We start from the raw sequence: 24208 nt of genomic DNA, 5'->3' as shown, positions 1-24208 counted from the left end.
ATGTCTACCTTGACCACTTTCATTTTCCCACCAGCTAGAGCACTGCCAGTAGGTACTTAGTAAGTACCTGTTGAATAAATTAAGGTACTTTGAACTGGTCCCTGTCTTCCGGGAGAGTCCCGCCTGCTCTGGGGCAGCATCCTTGGAAAAGCAAATAAGCAAAAAGCCCTGAGACTGAGTTTACCAATAAATGAGCTCTAAACTGATTCCCACAAGTACAGGGCAGTGGAAGGACCGTGGCCTGTGGACCCAGACTTGGGTGTGCATCCCAGCTCTGCTAATCATTGGCTTGGTGACTTTGTGGGTGTTATCTATGGCAAGCCTTAGTCTTCTCCCTGGAAAAATGGGCTATCAGTACCTGCCAGGGTGATCGTGAGAATTACATACAAATATATATGGGAAAGTGCCCAGCATGGGATGGCAGTGATCTTGGTTTCGCATCATTCGCTTTTTCTGGAGCACCTACTTTCTTTGACTGCCATTGCCTCCTGTGGTTTGGTCCAAGTCTCACCTCCTCCCTGACACCTGTACTCACTCAGCCTTCTTCTCCCCTCCCACCCCCAACAAAGACATCCTCTGCCTGCCACCCGGCACACCCGGCCAACATTTGTTAAGCCAGCATCTCAAATTCAGATGCCTATAGCGACCAAACATACATGAAAAAAGCAAGCTGGGTGGGATTTTTACATGAAATCTCCCCCCTCTTTTTTTTTTCAATTTCCATTAAATTAAAAGAAATTTCATTTTTCATTTTGAAATAACTGCAGACTTGCAAAAATAATACAAAGACTTCCCATATCACCCAAGCTTCCTTAAATGTTAACATCTTATATAACCAAACAATTTTCAAAACCAGGAAAATAACACTTTACAGTACATTAACTAATCTACAGATCTCACTCAAATTGCATCAGTTGTCCCACTGTCATCCCTTCTCTGACTCAGGACATCCTGCAGGATTTGGTGGTCACATCTCTTCAGTCTCCTCCAATCTCTGGCAGTTTCCAAGTCTTTACTTGTCTTCATGTCCTGGATACTTGTGACAAATGCTGGCCAATCATTTTGAAGCATGGCCCTCAGTTTGGATTTATTTGATGTTTTCTCATAATTCTCTTGAGGCTGTGCATTTTGAGCAAGTTCCCCCACAGGAGTGATGGTGTGCCCTCCCCAGTACATCATATCAGGAGACACATGACGTGTCTCCTTACTGGTGACACTTCAGTCACTTGACTAAGATGGTATCTGCCAAGTTTCTCCACCAAAAGCTACTTTTTCCTTCTCTATAATGAAGAATTGGGGGGGGGGTACTTTGAAGGTTTGTAAATATCCTGTTCTCATCAGACTTCTGATTTTTACTCATTTCTTTATTTACATCTGTGTAGATTTGTGGCTTCCTGTTTTATCCAAAGGGTTATAATCCATTACTATGATTATTGATTTTAATGCTTACGTTGTCCCTTCCTTGGCTCATGGGAGCCCCTTTGAGTTGGCTTCCTGTCCGTTTGATATGTCCCATCCTTCCTTCTTGCTTTCGGACCTAAGAAAGTGCTCCAAGTTCATCTTGTATTTTCCCTACCCAGACCTGGAATCCGCCATTTCTCCAAGGAGCTGATTTCTTTGAGTAAAGAATGATGCTTGGAAGCCAAGGTTTGAGGGCCAGATGTGCCAATTGCTGTCTGGCTATCACTGTTCCCACACCCTCTCCACAGGATGAGCTAGGAAATAAATGTATGCATGGTGTAGACACATGCACACAGCTATTTCTGTATTTGTGCATGTTGAAAATCATTAATTCACGGCTATGCCTTCATTTCCACTCTGAACACCACAGGGTTTATTATTCTACGTTTCTCTCTGTGTGTACCTCCCTTCCCCAACTGTGAGGCACCTGCCTCCCCACTTTATCCTCACTGTATTTACATATTTGATAAGTCCTCTTGTATGTAACAACCTCTCGTCTCTGCCCTTCTCAGACACTCTGCTCTGGGCCATCCCCACCTCCTTACCCTGAGTAGCCTCTAACTTCCCATAAAACTCCCCGTTTTGAAATGATGGTTCATATGTTTTTTAAACCATGAGGCCCAAGTAACTGGACCAGGAAGCTGGCTTGTAAGCCCCTCCCGCCTCGCCAGCATCTACTCCCTCCACTCCCATCCCGGCACCACACGCAGGTAAACTCAGCCCTCCGGCACTCCAGGTTCTGTCCTCTTCTCGGCCTCTGCTTTTCCAGTTCTTTCTACTGAACTAGCCTTCGCCTGCACCTACCCTTTCTCCCTTCTTCCTGCTCTGTTCAGACATCACCTTTTGCAGGAAGCTTCAGAATTACCCCAGGTGCCCTTTCCGGTTCCTCTGGCGCCTCCAGTTGGAGCTCCAGGGTGGAGCACCCCTGCGTTCTCCTTGCGTCTCCTTCTTTGTCTCTGCTGCCTAACTGCAGGCACACAAGGCCGAGGGCCGATTTTGTCCCCACGTCCCTAGTACCTAAAAGAGGGCTGGCACATAGTAGGTGCTCGTAAATGTCGGCCAGATGAACATCAGTCACAGTAACAGCGGATACTCACGTCGCACTTCCTGGGGGCCAAGCATGGGTCTAAGTGCTTTATGTGTACTAAGTCATTTGGTCCTCGGCCCTATGCTGTGACATACTTACTATTGTTGCCTCCTTTTTTTTTTTTTAAGTGGGGGGAGGTGATTAGGTTTTATTTAATCGAGATATTGGGGATTGAACCCGGGACCTTGTGCATGCTACGCACGTTCTCTACCACTGAGCTATATATACCCTTCCCCTCCGTTGCCACCATTTTGCAGACAGAGGAACTGAGGCCCAGAGAGGTTAAGTGATGCACGCAAGGTCACACAGTAGTGGGATCACATTTGAGTCCAGGCAGGCTAACTCCATAGGGCACACTCTTCCCTCTGATATTAGCCTCTCACAGCTAAAGGGGCAGCACTGGAGTAAGGGAGGTGAGTAGGTGTGGGTAGTTGAGTCACATGAGTCACACTCCTCTCCTGACCACACTCCCAGCTCCAGTTTCTCGTCCCCTTTGGGGCCTCAGTACAGGCTGCTGGTAGCTGAGCAGGTAGGAAGGACAGTGATGCCTTTAATTCCGCAGCCCACAGGAATCTTTTTCCCCTGAGGTCACGGGAAATCAAGTACGTTCACCTGTAATTAGAGCGAGTGCAGAGGAGTCAAGTGTCAGATCTTATGCAAGATTTCCAGGTCGTTGCATCGGGGTTAGCAAGGCACTAACATTGTTTCCCAATCACCCAAGAGGAACCACACGCCAGCTGGTCCCCCGAGGGCCGGAGCAGCTGGCCTCTCCACCCGAGAGCTGGGAACACGGTGTGGACCTAGAGCTCCGTTGGTAGAATTGGGCTGAGAACCACCTGCTCAGGTTCAAGTGAAGGGGAGGAAACCAAGTGCCGGAAGAGGCTCCCCTGGGAATGCTGTGTCCAGTCCCTTACACCTCCTCGCAGTGGCCTGGTCTCGTGGTAGTAGCCCCGTTTCTACAGACAGGGTGACTGGGGCTCAGAGAGGTGAAGTCGTTTTCCTAGAGTCACACAGCAAGGAAGACGACCAGCCAAGATCTGAACCCAGGGCAATCTGATGCTAGAGCCCTAACTCTTAAAACAAGTGGCCAGAATGACACCCACGTCAGTCTGTCTCCAAAACCCCCAATTCTTCCACTGCACCCCCACCACCCCTGTGGGCTCTGGTGGGATCCAGATGAAAGAAGGGCGTCTGCTCTGCATCTGGGCGGAAACCCACACTAGCTGGCAGTCAGGAGCTGATGCTGAGGTCGTGGGCCCCAGGCAGGTTTTTTCTGTTCACCTCATACCTTGGAGTTGAGGAGACTCTCCCAGAACAGGCTGCAGGAGCTGGGGAAGGGGGGGAGTGGAACAGGAGGAGAAGGTGGAGGAGGAAAGGGAAGAGGGGGCGGAGAGGTGACGCCAGGCGGGAGTGTAGCTCCGTCAGAGACCTCAGGAAAGACTGCGTTTCCCTGTTCCTCCCAGCGTCAGAGAAAGCCAGGACTCAGGTTCAGTCATGCCACTGACGCTTACTGGGGGCCCCAACGAGGGTCTGGAGACACAGCAGGGGACAACCCCTAACAAGGTCCCTGCCCTCGTGCAGGTTACACTCTGATGGGGGAAGACCAACCAAGAGCCATGGCCAGATGAGGGTCAAGGCCATCTGTCTCGGGGGTGATAAGTTGTAAGGAAGTGTGACAAGGTGGGGTGGGGGGCAGGTCCCAACAGGGGAACATCCTTCAGGCCTTTTGGGATGGCAGCCCTCTGACCCGTGTGGTACACCAGCCAGCACCGTTTCCCCCGCTGCCCGACCCCTGCCCTCTGCGCCCACCTCACCCCTGTCCCCTTTGCTCTCTGCAGGTTTGACATCTACAGGAAGGTGCCCAAGGACCTCACGCAGCCGACGTACACCGGGGCCATTAGTGAGTAGCCCCCTTCTCGCCATGGCTCCCGGGCCGGTGCCTGCCCTCCCTCTGCAGAACTGCTGGGCCAGGGAGGGAAGGAGGAGGGGAGAAATGGTGGGCATCTTGCTGGGCCCTGCCTCGAGTTCCACAGCTCATCTCTGTCCTGACTGTAACCCCGCAAGGTATAGCATCCCTGTTTCTGGAAGGAGACACCAGAAATCATCAAAAGTGGCTGCCCCTGGGCAGGGAAGCAGGGGCTCGGGGCTCGGAGGGAGACTTACTTTTCTCTTCACACCTGTTAGGCTCTTGGAGGTTTGGGCATGAGTGTATTTCTAGCCATTTAAAAAATAAACGTCTCACGCAGATTTTGGTTTCTGACTGCCAGTCTTCACTAAGAGGACCTAGGGCTCCTTGGAGAAGTGGCTGATGGCAGGGCTGGGGCGGGAAATGTGCAAAACAAGCCTGGGGCACCTTGTGCCAGAAAGCAAAACAGTGTTTGGAGGTTAAAAAAGGGGTGGGGGGATGTCAGCAGGACACAGGAGCCAACCGGACAGAGAACAAAGACCAACACTGGGGCAGTTTGAGTAACACAGTAAATCACGGCATTATTGGCTTATAACGCGAAGAGTTAAGAAAAAGGTCCATGAGTCCATGCCGTTCTAAATAAATGGGGGAGAAGAGATGAATCTTCCGGACAGAGGAATTCCAAATCATGTACACGAATCTATCCCCCTCCAGGAGGTAGACTTGACTCTCCTCTCCTGAAGTGTGGGCTAGTGGCTCGCTCTTAAAGAGGAGAATGGAAGGGAAATAATAACTTTACGGTGGAGCCATCCAGAGGCGGCCCCTTCACTCGGTGAGAAAGGTTCGCATCAACCCATGAGAGGTCACGTGGGTGTCACACGCCCCTGCGGGGGTGTGATGGGAAAGGCACCCACCTCTGTGGGATCTTCCCCTAAAACCACAGCCCAGTCTAACCATGAGAAAGCGCCAGACATCCCCAGACTGGGGGACACCCTGCGGTCACCTGCCCAGAACTCTTGGAAAGCAGCAAGGTCTTAGAAACCAAGAGGAGACTGAGGAACCGTCACAGGTTCGAGACTAAGCACACGATCACTAAATGCAAAATGGGATCGCAGGTCGGGTCCTCGAACAGAAACCAGGCACTAGCGCGGAAACTGGCGATTTACTGAGTCAGGAGCTTAGTTAACAGTGTTGTACAATGTTGATTTCTTCATTTTGCCAAATACACTGGGGTGACGGAAGATGTTAACATAAGAGGAAGCTGGGTGAAGGGTGTATGGGAACTCTCTGTACTCTCTGCGTCCATTATTATTCGACAATAAAGTTTATTTTAAAAATTATAAAAACAAACCAAACTGCCCTTGCGAGCAGGAATGCTCTGGCCTCATTTTCCAGTTGACAGAATGGACTCAGAGAGGTGAAGTGACTTGTCTGAAGTGTCACAGCTCACAGAAGGTGGGCCTCCCTGCACCCGCCCTGGCCTCTCCGGTGGTTGCTGTGAGAGAGGGACCCTCCCCACGGACTGTCCCCTGAGCAGGGCCCTGGGTCTGGGCTGTCAGGTTGGAGTTCACTCCCATAACAGGCAGGGTCAGCTCCCGGGATAACCTTGGGGATCTCCCCTCCCCGACCCTGCACCCACCCCCCGCTGGCCCTTCCCAGCTCAGCTCTTCAAAGCTGCAGATGCCTTCTCAAGCCTGGATCTCCACATCCCTGGAGAAGGGACCAAAGCAGCCAGGCAGCAGGATTGGTGTCCTGTTAGCTCCAAGTCTGGCAGAGCTGGGTTCATTCTCCCATTTAGCAGCTGGGCGGCCTTGGGCAAGTCACTTCACCTCTCTGAGCCTCAGGTTTGGATCTGGGGATTAAATGTGATCACAGCTGTCAAGTTTGGAGTATGTGCCACATCCTCAGTGCTGGGACCACCCACCTCTTCTTATCACTGTCCTCCTGGAGCCCACAGCCCACGAGGGTCTGTGACGGCAGAAGCTGGATGCTTTGTGCCTTGATCTCCGTGGGAAAGATATTCTGGGGACATGAGAGGAAAGGGGCTTGTTCATCTATCTGTTCAATTAGTTTATGAACCTGGACTGAAAAAAAACTTCCAGTGAGGCTTCGTGTCCTCTTCCTACCACCAACTAACAGCTCAGACCACTTCTTCGCAAGCACTGCAGTCTTTCCCTTGTCAAGTATGTTTAACCGTCAGGTCTGTGTTCTTCTAGAATTTTTTAAAAATACATTCAGGCTTTGAAATACCTATGTCGTCATTTTAAGCACAGATGGGAGCATGCTGTGCACACCATCCTTTCCGGCCCCTTTTCAGCTGACATACCTTTCAGACCAGCACGTAAACAGCCACCACGTTCTTCTTTCCAGCTGTGTCATGTTCCGTTATCCGGCTGAGCCACGGTTTATGTAACCAGCCTCCTGAGGGTGGACGTGCTGATTCCAGCTCACTGTTGTCACAGACATCCTTGTCCACATGTTTTCATATCCTTGTATGGTTGCTTCTGTAAGGTAACTTTCCTAGAAGAGGAATTACTGAGTCAAAGGGCATGCACATTGTGAAGTTTAGAAGGTGCTGCCAATGGCCCTCTGGGGACCTGGTCGGATTTGCAGTTTCCACCACAGTGTGCGAGAGGGCGAATTCCCTTGCACAGGAGGAAAGGCGAGAGCATGGGAAGCCAGCCCTTAGCTACCATTTAATGAACAAATATTTATCAGCCAGGTCTGGAGCCAGGCCCCGTGCCAAGTCCCGGGACCACACTGATGAATGGGCTTTGGTCTTTGTCCCTGAAGACAGCGCGTGGCTGAGCAGGCGGGCGGACACAGAAACACACCGTTTCCTTACGTCATGATAAGTGCTATTAATAACTGAAGGAACCAGCAAGGGCGCTGGAATCTCATAGGTCAAGGCTTGAATTTTGCCTCCTCCGCTTAAGTGGCCGTGTGGCCTTGGACAAGTTCCTTGATTCCCGGGGCCTGGGGTCTTGGGTCCAGTGCCCCCTTTGCTGGCTGCCCCAGGTTTCCCACTAGAGAGCTCTCTCCTGGGGTCACATTCCTCCCTTCCGGTGCCTGAGTTAGTTTCGGGAGAAGTCTGGAGTCAGAGGGCCTGAGCGTCTTGCCCAAACATGGACTGAAAACCCCATCAGTATCAGAAAGCCATTCTGGTAGAAATACTGCCTACCTGCCTTTGTGGTTTTTATTCATTCATTCATTCATTCACTCAACGAATAATTTATTTCATACCTTCTGTGAGCCAGGGCATTGTGCTAGACTGTGAGGCCCAGTGGTCCTGAGACACTGTCTCTGTCCTCCCAGTCTAGGGACAGGGTGCAGGGAGCAGACACAGAGTGTGGGCTGTTGGACACTTGGGATTCGGCTGAGCAGACTCGGCACCTATCCACCCGCTAAGTCCCAGCCTGGAACAACACTCACAGGTTTCATAGAGAGGCCTTCCTATCTCTGTCCCCCAATGTCTGATCTGCACAGCATCGGAACTTTGGGGCCCATTTGCAGGCTTGGGGCAAGGAAGGCAGCTAGAAAAGCTGGGTTGGTCTAAGTCGGCATTGACCTTCAAAAAGACCTCCCTCGTTTGGGCTTGTTCATCATTACAGCAACCAGTGGGCTGTTAGGGCTTGAAGGAGGGGTAGGAGAGGTGAAAATGATTCTGACATGTGGGTCACAAAGGTGCAAGATTTCAGGTGGAGGGTGTTTTGCCCACCTGGTGGGATTCTTTATCAGGAGGCATCATAACTTTGGTTTGCAAGCGAGAAGGGGAAGGACGTGAGCTGGGAAGTATGATTGACAGCTAATCTCCTGCAGTGGATTTGCTCAGCAGCTGGAGAAGACGTTTGAAATTCATGTCTATGCCATAAAAACGAACATGCAACACGGCCGCTCTATAAACCATGTGGCACCTGCTTAGACATAGACAGCTGAGTGAGCAGAGCACGGTCAGAAGGACGTGTGCATTATGCTGCTCACTTAGAGGAAAAACTCGTTATGTGCATGGCAGGGCACAAGGCTGGAAGGGCGGTACCTCTGGGCAGGGGGCTGTGGAACAGGAATGAGAAAGAGACCCTAACGGTGCGCCTTTTTATACAGCTTGATGATTTTTTTAATCGTGTGCATGTATTACCTCTTCCAAAAAAAAAAACAACCCTAAATTCTGCCCCATAGAGCTTTTTCAAAGTTTGGAAGAAATGGGGAGTCATTCTAGCATCCTTTATGTCTGGGTGTGGTTTTGGAGGCTTGGTGAGGACTCTGGGGATGTCCCCCTCCCACTGTTCACTTGGAGTCCAAGATTTGCGGCTTCTCTTTCTTAGGGCATTGGCTCTAGGGTGCACAGGGTTTGGTCCTGCATCCCCTCCCCTGCCTGCCATCCCGTGTGTCTCTGGGCCAGTCTCTTCCGGTCTCTGAGCCTCTGTTTCTACACCTGTCACATGGCCTTGTCCCCCCAGCACTTGGAAGTGTAAAATGACAGGTGTCCATCAGTGCTTCCACAGCAGGGCACAAGTTAAGTGCCCAGCAATCACTCATTCTCTGCCTTCTTCCCCTAGAATTCATCTTTGTTCGTTTGACCATAGATGATGATGATAATAATGATGGTGATGTTAAATACATGGTTTCAGCACCCACCTCAGCCAGCCAGGTACACGCTGTCTCAAGAACATAGCCAAATCAGAAGGTGGGACTGGGAACTTTTTTTTTTCTTTGCAGGAAATTTAGGGTCAATCCATTTGCCAAATCACCTCTCTCAAATCATCTAAGCCTTCAAGGTTTCCCTGATGAAAATCATAATAATGAGCTAATGTCAGACACTATTTTAAGCCCAGCCTCTGTGTTGTGGAAGTTCTCAAGCAGCCCCATAAGACAGATACTACTGCTGGTACCATTTTACAGATGAGGAAACCGAGGCAGAGAGAGGTTAAGTAACTTACCCAGGGACACATAGCAGGTGAGCGGTGGGGCCACACTGTGTGAGCCCTTACCCGCGACATGCCTCTGTGATAAACCCAGATGAGGCACGCCCACCCCTCATTCTCCATTTTGGGGGCTGGCTCCCTGCTGTACGCAAAACCTCCTGTGTAGCCAGGCCAAGCATTAGAGCTGTGGAGTTTTTGCCTTTTAGGATATCAGTCTAATGAGAGAGACAGCCACAGATAACCAATAAAATCTGGGAAGTGTTCAAATGGAGGCTGGTTATACAGAAGAAAGAGTGACCAGCTCCACCTCTGAGGGTTGGGGGACCTTCCCATTAGATGGGGCATTTAAGTTGGGCCTTGGCCTGGGAGGATGAGTAGGAGTTCACCAGGCAGAGAGGATGACCAAGGAGGAAGAGGGATCATGGAGAAGGACATTCCAGACAAGAGGAACTGCATATGTAGGGACGAGCCGGTGACTCAGTGTGGCTGGGAGGTTGGATGTTGGGGGTGTGTCAGGAGATGCGACCAGAGGTGAGTTGAGGGCCAGCCCCGGGGACACGTGTTGTGTCTTGCCCCAAGGAGTGACTCCAGGGTCACATGGGTGGGGATAAAGGGCAACAGACACTCTGCCTCAGCTTTGGAATCAGGGAGGTGGGAGGGAGTGGTGGGGCCTGTGGCAAACTGGTGAGCTCAGACCCCTTGTGGGGACAAAGGCTTGAGTGTTCTGGGACAGCCAGAAATGTGGACTTTTATGTAAAATCTCCGGATTGTTCAATGTCGACTCCAATTTTTTTTTCAACCTTTTATCTTTTGGGTTTGTTTTTTTTTTTTGGTTTTTTTTTTTTGGTGGGGAGGGGAGTGGTAATTAGGTTTATTTGTTTATTTTAGCAGAGCTACTGGGGATTGAGCTGAGGACCAGGTGCGTGCTACGCATGCCCTCTACCACCCAGCCTCCCTCCCACTTTGACTTCAAATTCCAAAATAAATATCCGTCAAGCCGAACAGAACACAACTCTGTGTTCCGATAGATGTGCAATTCACAGCTCTTATTTTCAACTGACTTCTGTGTTAAAGTGCTCTTGTGGAAGGAAGCCAGGCTGGCCCCCTAGAGGATCTGCCTATGTAGCGGGGTGGGTTCCCATGGGAGGGTGAGGTCAGTTCCAACGGTGGTCTCCCTTTCTGGAATTGGGGCTGCTTCGTATCGAGGCCAAGAGTAAGAAGGGGCTCTGGAGGGTCTGTGGACCTCTGCCCCCTCCCAGGAAGCAGCTTTGCTCTGAGGGCAGGAAGGGGGCGGCCGGCCTCCCACCGTCAGTGCCCACCGCCCTGAACTGTTTGTCTGTGTTGTTTCTTCCAGTCTCTATCTGCTGCTGCCTCTTCATCCTCTTCCTCTTCCTCTCGGAGCTCACCGGATTCATAACGACAGAAATGTAAGTCACATCCCCCAAGGAGGGATTCCAGACCTTTCAGGGACCCCTAGGTGAGAGGAGGGAGGGGCTTTACAAAGGAGAGAAGCCTCCGAACCTTCCACTCCCGGCTCCCAGCCGGTAGTATCCGTTGCGCCTCTGTTTCTTAAAAGGGTTTTAAAGCCAGAGCAAAAGTCGACATTGCTTTGTTAGAGCTGAAGAGAAAACTTCGGTTCCCTTCTGAGGTCAGGGGTGGGGGGCCTCCTGGGTCCGCAGATGGACAGAAATCGTTTGCTCATGTTTGCCCTCCCTGTGTTTGCCCAGTGGGCTTTTTTTCCCTCTGAGTCATCACTCAGAGGGTCATTTGATGTTAAAGCTGGAAGAATTTGGAGAAAAACGGGTGCAGCTTTCTACCCGAGGGGCTGAGGTTCTGACATCAGAGCCTGGCCCCCTCAGCCAAGCCCCCTTCCCTGCTTGCTCAGGCCCACGCCGGGTGAGGAATCAGCATGGGCTTCCTGGCAGCGGCTGACGCATTGTGAGTCCGTCTCAGTTCCTAGAATCATCCCTTGTCCAGAAAACCTAGTAAATGCTCAGGGCCTGTGTAACCCAGGATGCCACTGGGATTATTCAGTCCAGCCTCATCGGATACCCCTCTGAGATGAATTAGATCCAGAAGCTTCCTGCCCTCACCTCTGGTTTCTAAGCCTCTTCATTTCCATGTTTACAGTCCAGAAAGTCGTCACGGGGCTGGACTCTGGCCACCCACTCCCCTGTTCAACTCTGGAATTTTCTCCTTCACTCATGGAATTTCTTGGTTTCCTTTGCCTCCCTCTCAGCCTCGAGACAACAGGAAAATGAAAGCCCCGGACAGTCCTTGTTGCTGTTTAAGCATTACCACTTTTAATCCTCAGACAGCCCTGGGAAGTAGTTGTCCCCGAGGGGGCTCAGAGAGGCAAGGGGAGCTGCCCACAGTCACGCTCCCACGGGAGTGCGCATCTCGCCCCGCCCACACCGCCGCGCCACCCCACCCCCACCCCGGTTTATTTCTGAATATGGTTTCCTGCCCTCCTCCGATGTGGGAGAGCTGTCTTCCCCGTCCTCTGATCCTGCTTTTAACCCTGATGGCACCAAAGCCCTGGGGGGGGGCTCATGGAAGGATGGAAAGAGCACTGGGCAAGGCTTTGGGAGACCCAGGGCCAGATCTCTGCTCACTTACCACTTCGCTCTCTGACCCTGGGCAAGTTGCCAAACCCCTTTGGGCCGCAGTACTGTTGGCCAAACAAGGGAGGGCACACCAGAGTCAGAGCTCCCTTCCAGGGCCGGGGAGGCTTGTCTGCTTCCCAAGACGCGACTCTCTGACCATGCAGGGGTCACAGAAGGGAATTTGTCCCCTGGGAGTTGACTGTCCCAGTCAAGTGTCTTCCCCTCTCTGCACATTTGGGCCACTGGACATTTCAGGGGTCATCCCATCATGATTTGGAGGTGGAAGCAAGGAGAACAGCCAGAGATTGAGACCTGCTGGCATTAGGAAGGACCTATTATGTGCAGGGCACCTGCTGGTCTCTCTAGGCTGCACCCCATTCCATGGGAGTGAGGGCTGCTGTGCAGACCTCTTATGTTCTGGGCAAGGTGAGAGGGGGTGCCCATGTGACAGCAGTAAGGAGAGAGCCCCAATTGTGTCCCAGGTGCCAGGTGAGAAGCTTTATATATTCCAGGCAGGGGCACTAGCAAGTGCAAAGGCCCTGAGGCAGGAATTCCCTGGTGTATACAAAGAGCAGATAGAGAGCTGGTGTGGCTAGAGCAAAGTGAGCAAGCAGGGAGGGTAGAATATGAGGAGGCAGGAGGCAGGCACTGTGCACTGTGCACTGCTGTGTATTAATGGGACTCTTCCTTAGTCCTGAGTCCCTAGAAGTGAGGGGCCAGGTCCGCCTGATTCACCGTTGCCTCATGCTCGAAGGAGCCAGACATGCCAGTGGTGGACACAGATGATCAACAAGCAAACAAAACAGAAAATGTCAATTAATGATGAGGGCTCTAAAGGGAAAAAAAAAAAAAGCCAGATAGGAGTTAGAGAAGGTATGTGATGTTTTGTGAGGCTTTAAGAAGATTCTTTACCTGAGAGGTACTTGATATAGCACCTGATTAACATCAGTGGCTCTGTATCTCTTAATGCTCGTATTTGTTTCATATTTCTTCCGAATCTAACAAGAAAAAGGCTGTAAGACCGCTCAGCGCCTGGCATGTAGTGGTCTTGGATGTACATTTCCTGGTCCCCTCCTTGAGTTCAGAGTGGGCCTCCCTCACCTCCTGCTGGCATTGTGAGGGGCTGCTCGTTAAGCTGATCGTCTGCAGCCCATAGTGAGGTGGGGTGCTGAGGCAGCGCCCCAGCGGGCACGTTTTGACGTCAGAGCTGGTGACGGCAGCAGGTGGAGCCCTCCTGCTGTGCACCGGGCCCTTGAGCAGCCCTGACAAGCTCGCTCCATTTACCAGGGCAGGGCTGGCTCCTTTCCCGAGAGCACAATGTGTTCCCATCGCTCTGCCCCTCCCCCTGTCCAGGACTTCCTCTTCCGGGCTCCTGGGGGCATTCTGGACACTCTGGACCCACCACATCCCTGGAGAGGAGGAAACATGAGTGCTGAGGGGAGGGATTAAAACACGGGGGGGCCATTCACTCGGTGTTTGCCCTGCGTCAGGCCTTGCGCTAACAAGCACTTCTCTGTTGGCAGTGTGAGTGGCTGGGGAGAGGAAGGGCAGTGGGGATGAGAAAAGAGACCTGTCCAAGCCAGCGGCTCCATCCATGGTGATACAGTAACCCTCATACTCCCCTTCTGTCTGCGACCTTATAACCAAAGAGAGTCCTTGGGAATGAGGGCTGCGGACTCTGCAGAAAAATCCAGACAGAGGATTGCACCTGGATATCTTTCCTCTCTCAGAAGCTTCTCTGACCCCTGGGAAGCCCTGCCAACTTGAGAAGGACCGCAGGTCACAATTTCTTTGCCTTTTCTGGGTGGCTGGCCCTCCCTGGCAGTTCTGTGACCACAGTGGGTCGGCTACCCTCCCCCCCACCATCAGATTGGAACCCAAGGAAATGAGGTCACCGCTGGTTGGATCAGCGTCGCTCCCATCCTGGCCTGTGGTTATCAGTGACATGAGAGGCTATTCTGGCCCGGCCCGGCCCGGCGGGGAGAAAGGCCTGTTTGTTTGGGTGGTTAGACTTCAACCTGGCCATTAATTGTCCTCGGGAAAGTGACCCCACAGGGGTCCATTTCTGAGGCTCCATTTCTCCAGGGGAGTGGCAGCTCCCTCCTCCGAGCACGTGGCGGCAGAACATTCCAGCCTTTGGCTGCCCAGGACCTAGCTGCTCTTCATTATTAACATGAACAAGAGGTATAATAAGAAAATGTAGTAACTGGAACAATGCATTGGTAATTTATAGCTTAATATTACTCATTATACTTTCCAGTTATGATTTATAATAGGTGACCACGTGCCAGCCACCTAAGTCTGCACTCTACCGTGTTCATCTCATTTAAGGATCACAAACCCCCTTGAGCCAAGTGTTAACTGTTAGCATCAGTCTCACTTTACAGCTGGGGAAACTGAGGCACCAGGAGGCAAAAACCACAATGAAGTTTGTAAGTGGCTGGAGTGAGAGTCAAACTCAGACTTGTCTGACGCCAGCGCCCAGACTCGGCACCCAGGCTCTGACATCCCACCCTTTTCTGCCCAGAGCATGTTGGAGCACCAGGCACATGAGAGCCTCTGCTTGTCGGTCAGAATAGTTCACCAGAAGACGTGGATGCACCCTTCCGGGGAAGGTGGCCGAGCTGGCAATCAGAACTCCAGGAAGCCATTGCCCACCTAATTGGAACTTGGAAGTTACCTCAAACTGTGTCTTCACACGCTCCGGCAGCAGGCCCAGAGTGGGGAGGCCAGTAGCTTAGCCAGGAGGAGGAGCTGGATGGCTCCCTCAGAGCCTGGCTGAGCCGCTCTGAGGCCTGGATTGTGAGCCAGAGAGAGCCACAATTGTCACGTGGAGGAGCAATGGGTGGCCTGAAAGCTTCTGAGCAAGGAGTGATGGGATGGGGTTCATGCCTTGGAAAGATCACCTCTTGGCAAAGATGGGTTTGGGGTGGGGTGACCCTAGAGGCCAAGGCTCTGGTAAGGGGGCTGGGCGATGACCCAAGGCAGAAAAACTGAGGGTCCCAGGGCAGCGGCTGTGGAGAAGGGGGTGGGGGCAGGACTGAGTAGCTGCAAAGGGGTGATCTTTTTGGACATCTGCCTGGCAGGTAATATATCCTCTTACTTACACCTAGAATGGTCGGGATTGAGAAGTCCAAGTCCCGGAGAGCTTGCTTGCATAACCTCACCCCTCCCACTCCCACCCGAGGCCCTTACAGTGAGCCTCGCTGCTGTGTAAGTTTCCATTAAATCAGATTATTAAGCATGGAGGTCAGCGACGCTGGGCAGGAATCCGAACTATTCAAGTGCTCTTCTAAAAGCAAATAAAATTGTTTTCCGTAGATGTCATCAGACTCACGCCTCAGCCTAGAATTTCAAGACGCTTCGTTACATTCCACCTACACTCCCCCCACCCATACCTCCCTGGCCCCTTTCTTCCTCTCTCCCTACATGGCCACTGCTTTCTGACCCCCACGCAGTCTCGTGCAGTCTGGCGTCCCCCACCTGGAATGCGCTCCCCCCTACAGCAGAGGTTGTGCGCATGCGCTCTCTACTGCCAGCGCAGGGAGCCTGCGTCCTGGCTGGGGGGCTGGGGGAGGCAGATGCTGCAGCCCACCAGGGTGTGGTGGGTGAAGGTGACGGGGAGACTTGTGCGACACAAAGGGAGTGGACCCCTTGGCACCTCTGTGCCCTGAAGATACTTGGGCCATAGGTGGCATGGGGGGGCATCTGGAGATTATCAGAAAGGTGGTGGCCCCTGCATCACACGTCTCCTTAGGGGCCACCTGCCTCTCGATCCTCCGTTGATTCCTGTCCCGTGCAGTGGAAGGCAGTAGAAAGAGCGCGGCTGTGGGCACCCGTGGCTCTAGATCCCTGCCTCTGCCTTCTCCTGGCTGTGTGATCTTGGCCGGCTTTTCATCCACCTTCCTTTGAGCCCAGTTACATCCTTGTGAAAAGAGAACAGTAACCTCTATTAAATGCTGGCTTGCTGTGAGGATTAAATGAGATACTGTATGTGAAGGTGCCTGGGTGCCCAGAACTGGGACATCTCCTTTGATTAGTTATAAGCAAGCAGCTTTTGTGCATGTTTCATCCTCCCCACGATGCTGCGAGGTGGGTACTGTCAGTATGCCTGTCATTGTCCACTCCGTAAACGTAATGATATTAGTGATAACAATAAAAGTGGTGGACATTCACTGAGCACTTACTGTTTTCTAAGGTTGTGCCTGTGGTTGACCCCATTTTACACCTGGGGAAGTTGAGGCTGGTGAAGGCAAAGCCCCGTGTACCAGGTCCACCAGCCGGTGGGTGGTGGAGCTAGGATTCAAACCCTGAGAGCCCGGACTTCCACCATCTGCTGCTTCTCTTTGCCAGGAAGGGCCTGTGCTCTGTGTTAGGTCCTCCGAGATAAGTGCCCACCCCGGGGCATCCTGCAGCCCCCCTGCCCATCCTCACACAGCCCTGGAAGTAGCTGGAACCATTATCCTTTTTTTTCCCTTCCTTTCTTTCTCCTTCGTTGCTTGTGTTCTTTCCTTTATGATAGGTGTGCGTACAATGTACAAACAGCAACATGCACGAATCTTAAAAGGGGAGACTCTGAGAATGCTTTCCCGTGTTCACAGCCATGTCGCCATCTCTCCATCAAGACCACACATCTCCACCACCTGGGAGGTTCCAGGTGCCCCCTCCCAGTCAGTACCCCACCCCCAAACCACCACTGTTCTGACTTCTGTTGCTAAGAATTGATTCTGCCTGTCTTCAGACTTCATAGAAAGCTTTCCCAGTTTTACAGTTGAGGAAACTGAGGCTCAGAGAGGTGAAGCAACTTGTTCCAGGTCCCCCAGCTTCCAAGTGACAGAGCCAGGGGGTGAGCCCACATCTGTCCACTGCTGCCCCACGGGTTCTCATCGCCCACAGTAGTGACAGGAGTCAGGCCCACGACAGTCCCCAGGCAGCAGCAATGAATCCAGAAAAAACATTTGTTTTCCCTCCAGGTGGGCTGATTTCTAGCCTCCGTTTGCCTTTTAAAATCAGTCCAGCCAATGGCGTTCGCTAGCCTTGGCAGGCACCTGTGAGTGGCACTGCGGCGCTGGCAGGGGTGGCGGGAAGCCGGGGGCCCTGGAACATGTTCCTTGGACACGGAAGGCGGCAGCCACATTGACCTCATCGGGCGGGCGGCACAGGTGATTGACCTTGTTTATCTCGCAGCCCCGGGGCCCTTCAGGAAGGCTCCAGGGAGCAGCCCGTCCTGGCCTTACGTAACCAGACTGGCCCCAAGCTCTGCAGGCCAGTGAGTGTTCCATCCCCTCCCCAGCGCCTCAGCCCCTTTGTCCTGGGCAGCGGGTCAGCCCCTGAGAGCCTCGGCTCCGCGGGCTGGGAGAGGCTTCCTGGGGCCTCAAGGGTGAGCTCACCTTGGCGCCACACCTGGGATTCACCTCACTGGGCGCTGAGGTCACCTCCGGAGGATTGCCAGGGGATGACATCATCCCACAATCCCTCAGTGACATGCAGTGGCCTCGCCTCCCAGGTGGGAAAGGTGCGTGGCTTCAAGGAAGAGTCTCACACAGCTGTAAGGGAAAGCTGGGGGCTGTCCCTCGGTGACCATTCTGTTACTCACCCAGCGATCTCATTACTCAGCAACCCTGCGGAGTTGTGAATTAAGCAGGGGTAGAAACTGGGCACCAGAAGGAGCATCTGGCAGTGGAGGAGTTGCTCTTCCTCCTGCATAACCTCCTGTGGTCCTGCTGGCCCCTCTCCTGTGGGCTCATTTGTTCCTCCCCGTCTCTGATGTGGGCCAACAGCGGGAGCCTGCTATGCACAAACCCCTGTCTCCTCTCTCACACCCTGTGACCTCAGAGGACCAGGGCTCCTCTCAGTCTTCCTTGACCCTGGGTGGTGAGGATGAGAGGAAGGGCAGGCAGCGTGAGCCGTGGGGAGCCTGGCGGAAGGCCGACCCAAGTTGGGCTCCCATCTGGGCCAGTTCTTACTGTGTGACTGTGGGGGTGGGACTCACCTTCTCTGAGAGTCAGTTTCTTGGTTCTAAAAGGGCGATCGGGACATTTCACAGGAGCGGATGGGATGACATGAAAGAGCATAGGCATAAGGAGGCCTCTCCTGGGTTAGTGGGCTGGGGACCCGGCAATCTGAAGGCTAAGCCGTGTCTGTTGCTTTCTTGTCTCTGGGAACATCTCTGTGCGTGCCACGAGGAAACAAGCCCCAGGTATTTTTTTGAACCTCCCGTTTCTTGTTAACTGAACATCAGCTGTATCATACTAGGAGCTCGGAGCACAAAGACAGGGTCTTAGTGAAAAATGAAGCGCCCTTGCCCTGGCTTGACTCATTCTTTCCCAATGAAGTGGCCATTTCCAAGGCTCTCTTAGAGTCCAATTATTTAGAGCTAACAACCCTGCTCTATTTTACAGCCTGTGGATGGGACCCAAGGGGCCTGATTCATGTTTAAAATAACCACAGCCCGGTCACCTCAAGCACTGCCCCGCAGCTGCCCACCAGGCTGGCCTTTAGAACATGTTCCTTGGGGAGTTACCTGGGAATCGGTAATGGGCTTCAGCCACAGCCATCCGATGTCCACTCAGAGGCTCCTTGGAGGTGTCTCCAAGTTACCTTGAGCTTGGCACAGCCGTATGGAACTTGGTACCTTTCCCTCCCCACCAGTTCCAGTCCTTTTCCAGGGGCTCCCAGCCCAGAGAGTGGTTCCAGAAAGTAACCTGGCCTGCCTGCCTCCCTCAGCCCACCCCCACCCCCTGTCCATCAGTGAGTCCTGGCTGCTCCACACAGCGTGCCCTGCATCCCTCCCTCCTCTCCGTCCCCACCACGCCTGGTCCAGGCCGCCATCTCTGACCTGCACCGCTCAGCAGCCTCCTGACTGATCTCCGTAGTCCACAGTGGCCCCTCTGGTTGGTCCACAAAACAGCCAGAGGGATCCTCTCAAAGTGCCAGCTTGACAGCGCTGCTGCACCTGGGATCGAGTCTGAAGGCCTCACTGTGGCCTTCGGCCTCCCCACCACCCCCCCGACCCGGCCCCATTCTTCTTCTGCGTCACACCCACTTTCCTTTGCTCTACTCTGCAGCCACGGTGACCTTCGTCCGGTTTCCCAAACAAGCCGTGCCTTTCCCACTTCCTGGCCTCTGCACGTGCTGTCCCGAGGACTGTCCTCCCTCTTTGCCAGGACAGCCTCCTCATCCTTCAGACCTCAACATCCATCTCCTCAGAGATGTCGTCCCAGTCCACTCTCCCCAGAGCTCCATCATCCCGTGTGTCTCTCCCGCGGCTTTCTGTCAAAGCAGTGATCACAGCTGGGATAAGGTGTTTATGTCAGAGGCGAGCGATGTCTGTAAGCTTGATGAAGGCAGAGACCACGTCTGTCTGGTTCCTCGCTGTCTCTAGTGCCTGACAGGTAGTACTTGCCAACAGACCCCAATGTGGTGCCGGTGTCCCCAATAGGAAGGTGTCATGGCTGTCCGTGGAGCCACCTGCCCCACATTATGCCCCCCCGCCCCACCAAGATGTCCCTGTTCCTGTCCCTGAAAGCTGAAAATATGTCACCTTATGTAGTAAAAGAAACTTTACAAATGTGATTATGTCAAGGGTCTTGAGACGGGGAGATAATCCCAGGTTATCCAGGCAAGTGGGATGAAATCACAAGAGTCCTTGTAAGAGGGAGTTAGAAGGTCAGAGAAGAGAGAGAATGCCTACAGCTGGCTCTGAAGGTGGAGGAAGGGACTGAGCCGAGGCTTCTAGAAGCTGAAAAGGCAAGAAAACAGATTCTCCCCTCACAGCTTCCAGAAGGAGTCCAGCCTCTCAGACCCTTCTTAGACTCAGACCTCCAGAAGTATGAGATGATAAATGTGTGTTGTTTTAAGCCTTTAACTTTGTGATGGCTTGTTACAGCAGCCACAGGAAGGTAACGTGTGTTAGACTAGTCGTGTCTTGGACCTGCTGCCCGCCCCAGGGCTTTGTGAGAACCGGGACATTGAGGACGAGCGGCCCGCAAGTTCCCGACTTCCCAGCGGCAGGGAGGGGAGCTCACGGGAGGAGGGAGTCCTGTCCCACGTGCCCGTTGGTGCCAGGCCCTGGTCCCTACCTAGCATGGTCTTATTTCTCCTGTAAGTGTTCAGAACACCCCATTAACAGTGGGTTGATGGTGTCCCCACTTCACAGATGGGTTCACGGAGGCGAAGTTATCTGCCCGAATTCCATAGAAAAGTGGCAGAGTCAGGCTGGGAAATGAATCCGGCTGACTCCAGAAGCTGAGCTGTTGCCCCCACCCCTTCAGACCCGCCTCCCCTCCCTCTAAGTGGTAAGGTCGGCAGTGGGAGAGCGCCACGGAGACTGCAGCCCCGCGCCCCTGTGCCAGGGTAGGCGCAGGCTTCGCCCAGATGGGAGTCCGGGTTATCTGAGCGGTGGTCACCAAGTGAAGTGGTCCCTGGCCATCCCCTGCGGCTGGGATGGGTGCCCCCATCTTAACCAGGCTTCTGTACTTGTCCCCTCAGCGTGAACGAGCTCTACGTCGATGACCCAGACAAGGACAGCGGGGGCAAAATTGACGTCAGCCTGAACATCAGTTTACCCAATTTGCACTGTGAATGTGAGTATTCCTGGCAGCTCCGGCAAGACACGGCCTCTAGACCGCGCTGCGTGTGTGGAAACGGCGGGATAACCAGCACGGGTTAGGTGGGTGGCAAGCTGCGAACAGCTGACAGCAGGAAATGCTCCCCACTCTTTTTTGGGGGGATTAGGGAGGATGTAATCAAATGTGCATACACTTGGAGGTTTTTTGGAATAAAAAACATAAGAAACTGCCAGCAGTTTACCTCTGGAGAGTAGCCATGTTGGGGTGGGGGGTGTCTCTGAGGTCAAATTCACAAAAAGCAGAGCCTGAGTTTTTTGCAAGTGATTTATTGAGCAGGGGCTCTCAGGAGGAACCTGTAAGGGCTTGAGGAGGTGAGACAGCAGGAAGGGTGTGTGTTCAGCTGAAGTCTAACCACAGCCTGATCCCACGGGGAGCTGTGGCATGTGAATGTCGCGATAGTTTCTCTCACCCAGTAGCAAGGGGCTGGGCTGTTACTATCCATATGCTTTGCTAATGGCTCAGGATGGCGTGCAGGGAGCGGTGGGGGCCACATTACCTCCCAAGCATCCCAAGGCAAGGGGACCTCCAACCAGCCACGAGCAGTCACCTGGAGAAGGATGCAACTCCGAGCTGTTAGCAGCGGTGGGATAACTCCTTTTTTTATTTCACACTCCACTGTTTGTGTTCGTGTGTTCTGTTTTTGTTTTCTTTTCTTTCAACCAATTACCTATATAAAACAAAACTCATGGGAAGTCTGGTTTGGAGTCAGATTCTGGCTCCTTTGCTTACTACAATTACGTGACCCTGGCTAAGGTGACCCCTCTGAGCCTCAGTTTCCTCAGCTGTCAAATGGGCATAATGCAGAGGGAGGGTATAGCTCAAGTGGCAGAGCGCATGCTTAGCACACACAAAGTCCTGGGTTCAAACCCCAGTACCTCCTCTAAAAATAAACCTAATTACCTACCCCCCTGCCAAAATGAAATAATTAAATAATACAATAATGAATAAATAAGGTATTTTTAAAAAATAATAAAGTGGGCATAGTGCTATCTCTTGCTTGAGATTGGTGGAAAGATCTGATGCACTGGTCCCTAGATTTGTTAACGAGGAGACTGGGTTCCAGCTGTCCCCCTGCCCCAGCCTGGCACGGACCCCATGCAGGGCCCTCTTCTCCTCCTCTCCCCCTCTTCCTCCTGAAGGGCAGAACACTGGGTGGGTCTGCGGCAGAGATGGGGAGAGACTGAGCCCTTGGATTGCTTTTGGTGAGAATTACATCACAATTTTGAATCCACTGTGGGCCCTGAGCCAGGGAACCTGTTGAAATGGGTAGATTTTATTTTTATTTTTACTCTTCCTCTCAGAAAAATAATTCATCTGGCAGCTTCTCATTCAGGAGTTGGTTGTGTGTTTGGAACAAGGAAATTCTTAGGCCAGAGGACTGGGACCAGCAGGGCAGGGGCGGGGAGGGATGTGGTTCCAGGCTGGATCCCAGCCCCGGGCCACGGCCCAGGAGGGGCTGGGCAGCCTCAGGGTGCTGCTACGCTGGCCCCACTGGACCCTGCCGACCCCAGCACCTCCCATTAGAGTCCTGCACCTGAGCTTTGCTTTAAAAGAACTTCAAACTTAGATTATAGGGGGGAAATATGCATGCTCATCATTGTACCTTTGGAAAATCCAGAGCAGCAGAGAGAGAAGAAATTGCCCATCATTCCACCCCGATGACAGCATCAGTTGACACTTGACGCCGCTCCGTCCCGTTGGCCTTCTGTTCCAAGCATTTCTAAACATGGCTGAGATCATGCTGCCTGTGCGATCTCATATCCTACTTTTAAAAATAATATTTTTCTGTTACACAACTCATACAGGGATACTTTTTTAATTTTTTTTAAAAGATACGTGTTCAAAACACAGAAATACATAAAGAAAAAAATAAAAGAAGTACGTGCTTCGCAGCATGCCGCCCGCCTGAGAGAAAGCCTCTTAGCAGTTGGGACCTCTTCCCCCACCCCTATGTATGTGTCTGTCTGTCTGTCTGTCTGTCTGTTTGCAAACGTATGTCATTTTTGGGTTTTGGGTATTTTTTTTCTTTTTACATAATAGAGACCCAACTACAAGGGACCTTCTGGGGTTTCTTGTTTTTTCCATTTATATCTTGGAACTGTTCTTATATTACTCATAATATTAGTAAAATAATAACCAGAGCTGCCATTTATTCAGCTCTTCCTCCGGGCCCGTTCCTGTCCTGAATCTTTTGGCTGTGTTAGTGCACTAAGATGAGAGGTGTTCTAGCAACGTGGCCAAAGGATGTGGGCTCTGGATCTAGACTCTGCAGGTTCTGATCCAAGTGCCATTGTTTCGGAGCTGTGCAATCTCAGGCAAGTTACTTAACCTATCTGTGCCTCAGTGTCCCCCAGTATAGGATGGGTCTCCTAATATTATCTTCCCCCTAGGGATGTTCCGATGGTGCACGCTTATGGAAAAGGCACTTGGAAGAGTGCCTAGCCCATAGTAAGTTCTGTTTTAGTTTTTAGTTTTTTCAATCCTCACAAACCTAGAAAGAGCAAGAAACTGAGGCCCAGAAAGGTGAGGGAACTTGCTGGAGGTGCCACAGCCAGTAGGGGCAGAGCCAGGAACACAGACAGGTCAGCCCCAGAGCCCATTCTGAGCTGCCTCTTCTCACATGCGGGTTTAGCTCATTCTTTGTACCCACTGCACAGTGTGCTGGAGGGGGCTGTTCCATTGACCAGTCCCCTGTTGACAGGCAGTTGGGTTGCTTCCAGATGTCACGATTGTAAATAAGGTTGCCCGGAGCAGCCTTGCGTGCATGTCTGGACACGTGTGTGTCTGGAGGATGGGCTGCCGGGGGCGGAACTGCTGAGTCAGACAGGGACCTTCTTACGTTTCTTCTCCTCCGAACATTACGGCATCAGCATTTCCCACGTCCTACAGACCCAGGAGCGTCGTTTTTAGTGGTGCATCACACTCACTTCCGTGGATGGGCCCTCGAGCACTTCCGTCCCCCTTGAAGAATACTGGGTTCTTCCTATTTTTCCCTTTTCCAGTCAGCTCACTGAAAATTGCTTCCAGCTGCTCTTTCTCTGTATTGCAGCCTGCTTTCTAGCGCTCCTCGCAGGGAAATCTCTGCATTTCTGTAGTTTATGGGGACACCCCCGGCAACACTTGCCACTTGGACCATCTCAGGGAATACAGTTGGCCTGGGCGTGCCCATTTTGCAGATTGGGAAGCTGAGTCATGGTAGGTGATGGAGAATCACGCTGGAGTCAGCACCAGGACTCTAGGCGCCAGGTTTCCCATTTTTAGTGCACAGAAGAACCCAGAAAAGTGCCTTTGCTCCTGGAGGGCAGGGCCTCGGGGAGTGGGCACTGGGTAAAGGAAGGTGTGGATGAATGCCTGCCTGAGCCTGAATGGTGCCCAGGGAACACAGAGACAGTCTAAGACGTGGCAAGTGCTGAATAAATGTTGGCACTTATAATAAAATAGTATTATGTAGTATTACTTGAGATTATTAAAGTATAATTATAATATAATATAAAATCATAAAAATAATAGAATAATGAAAGGGCTGGCATTTATTCCCCACTTGCCACCTACTGTGAGTATCAGGCCCTTCTTTAAGTATTTTCAACACATATTAA

The 24208-nt window shown here is 52.3% G+C and overlaps 1 protein-coding gene across 1 annotated transcript in view; it reads left to right on the top strand.

Moving 5' to 3' along the window:
- ERGIC1 (endoplasmic reticulum-golgi intermediate compartment 1) overlaps positions 1–24208 on the top strand; it is a 99545-nt gene that overhangs the window by 41881 nt on the left and 33456 nt on the right. The window contains exons 2-4 of the mRNA XM_031689358.2: positions 4387–4448; positions 10731–10803; positions 20473–20567. Of these exons, the coding sequence (XP_031545218.1) occupies positions 4387–4448; positions 10731–10803; positions 20473–20567 (230 nt within the window). The remainder of the gene's footprint in view (positions 1–4386; positions 4449–10730; positions 10804–20472; positions 20568–24208) is intronic.

Source organism: Vicugna pacos, chromosome 22 (genome assembly GCF_048564905.1).
Source record: "Vicugna pacos chromosome 22, VicPac4, whole genome shotgun sequence".
NCBI lineage: Eukaryota > Metazoa > Chordata > Mammalia > Artiodactyla > Camelidae > Vicugna > Vicugna pacos.
Note: the sequence above shows the minus strand (reverse complement) of the source record. Positions and strands in the feature narration are given on the sequence as shown.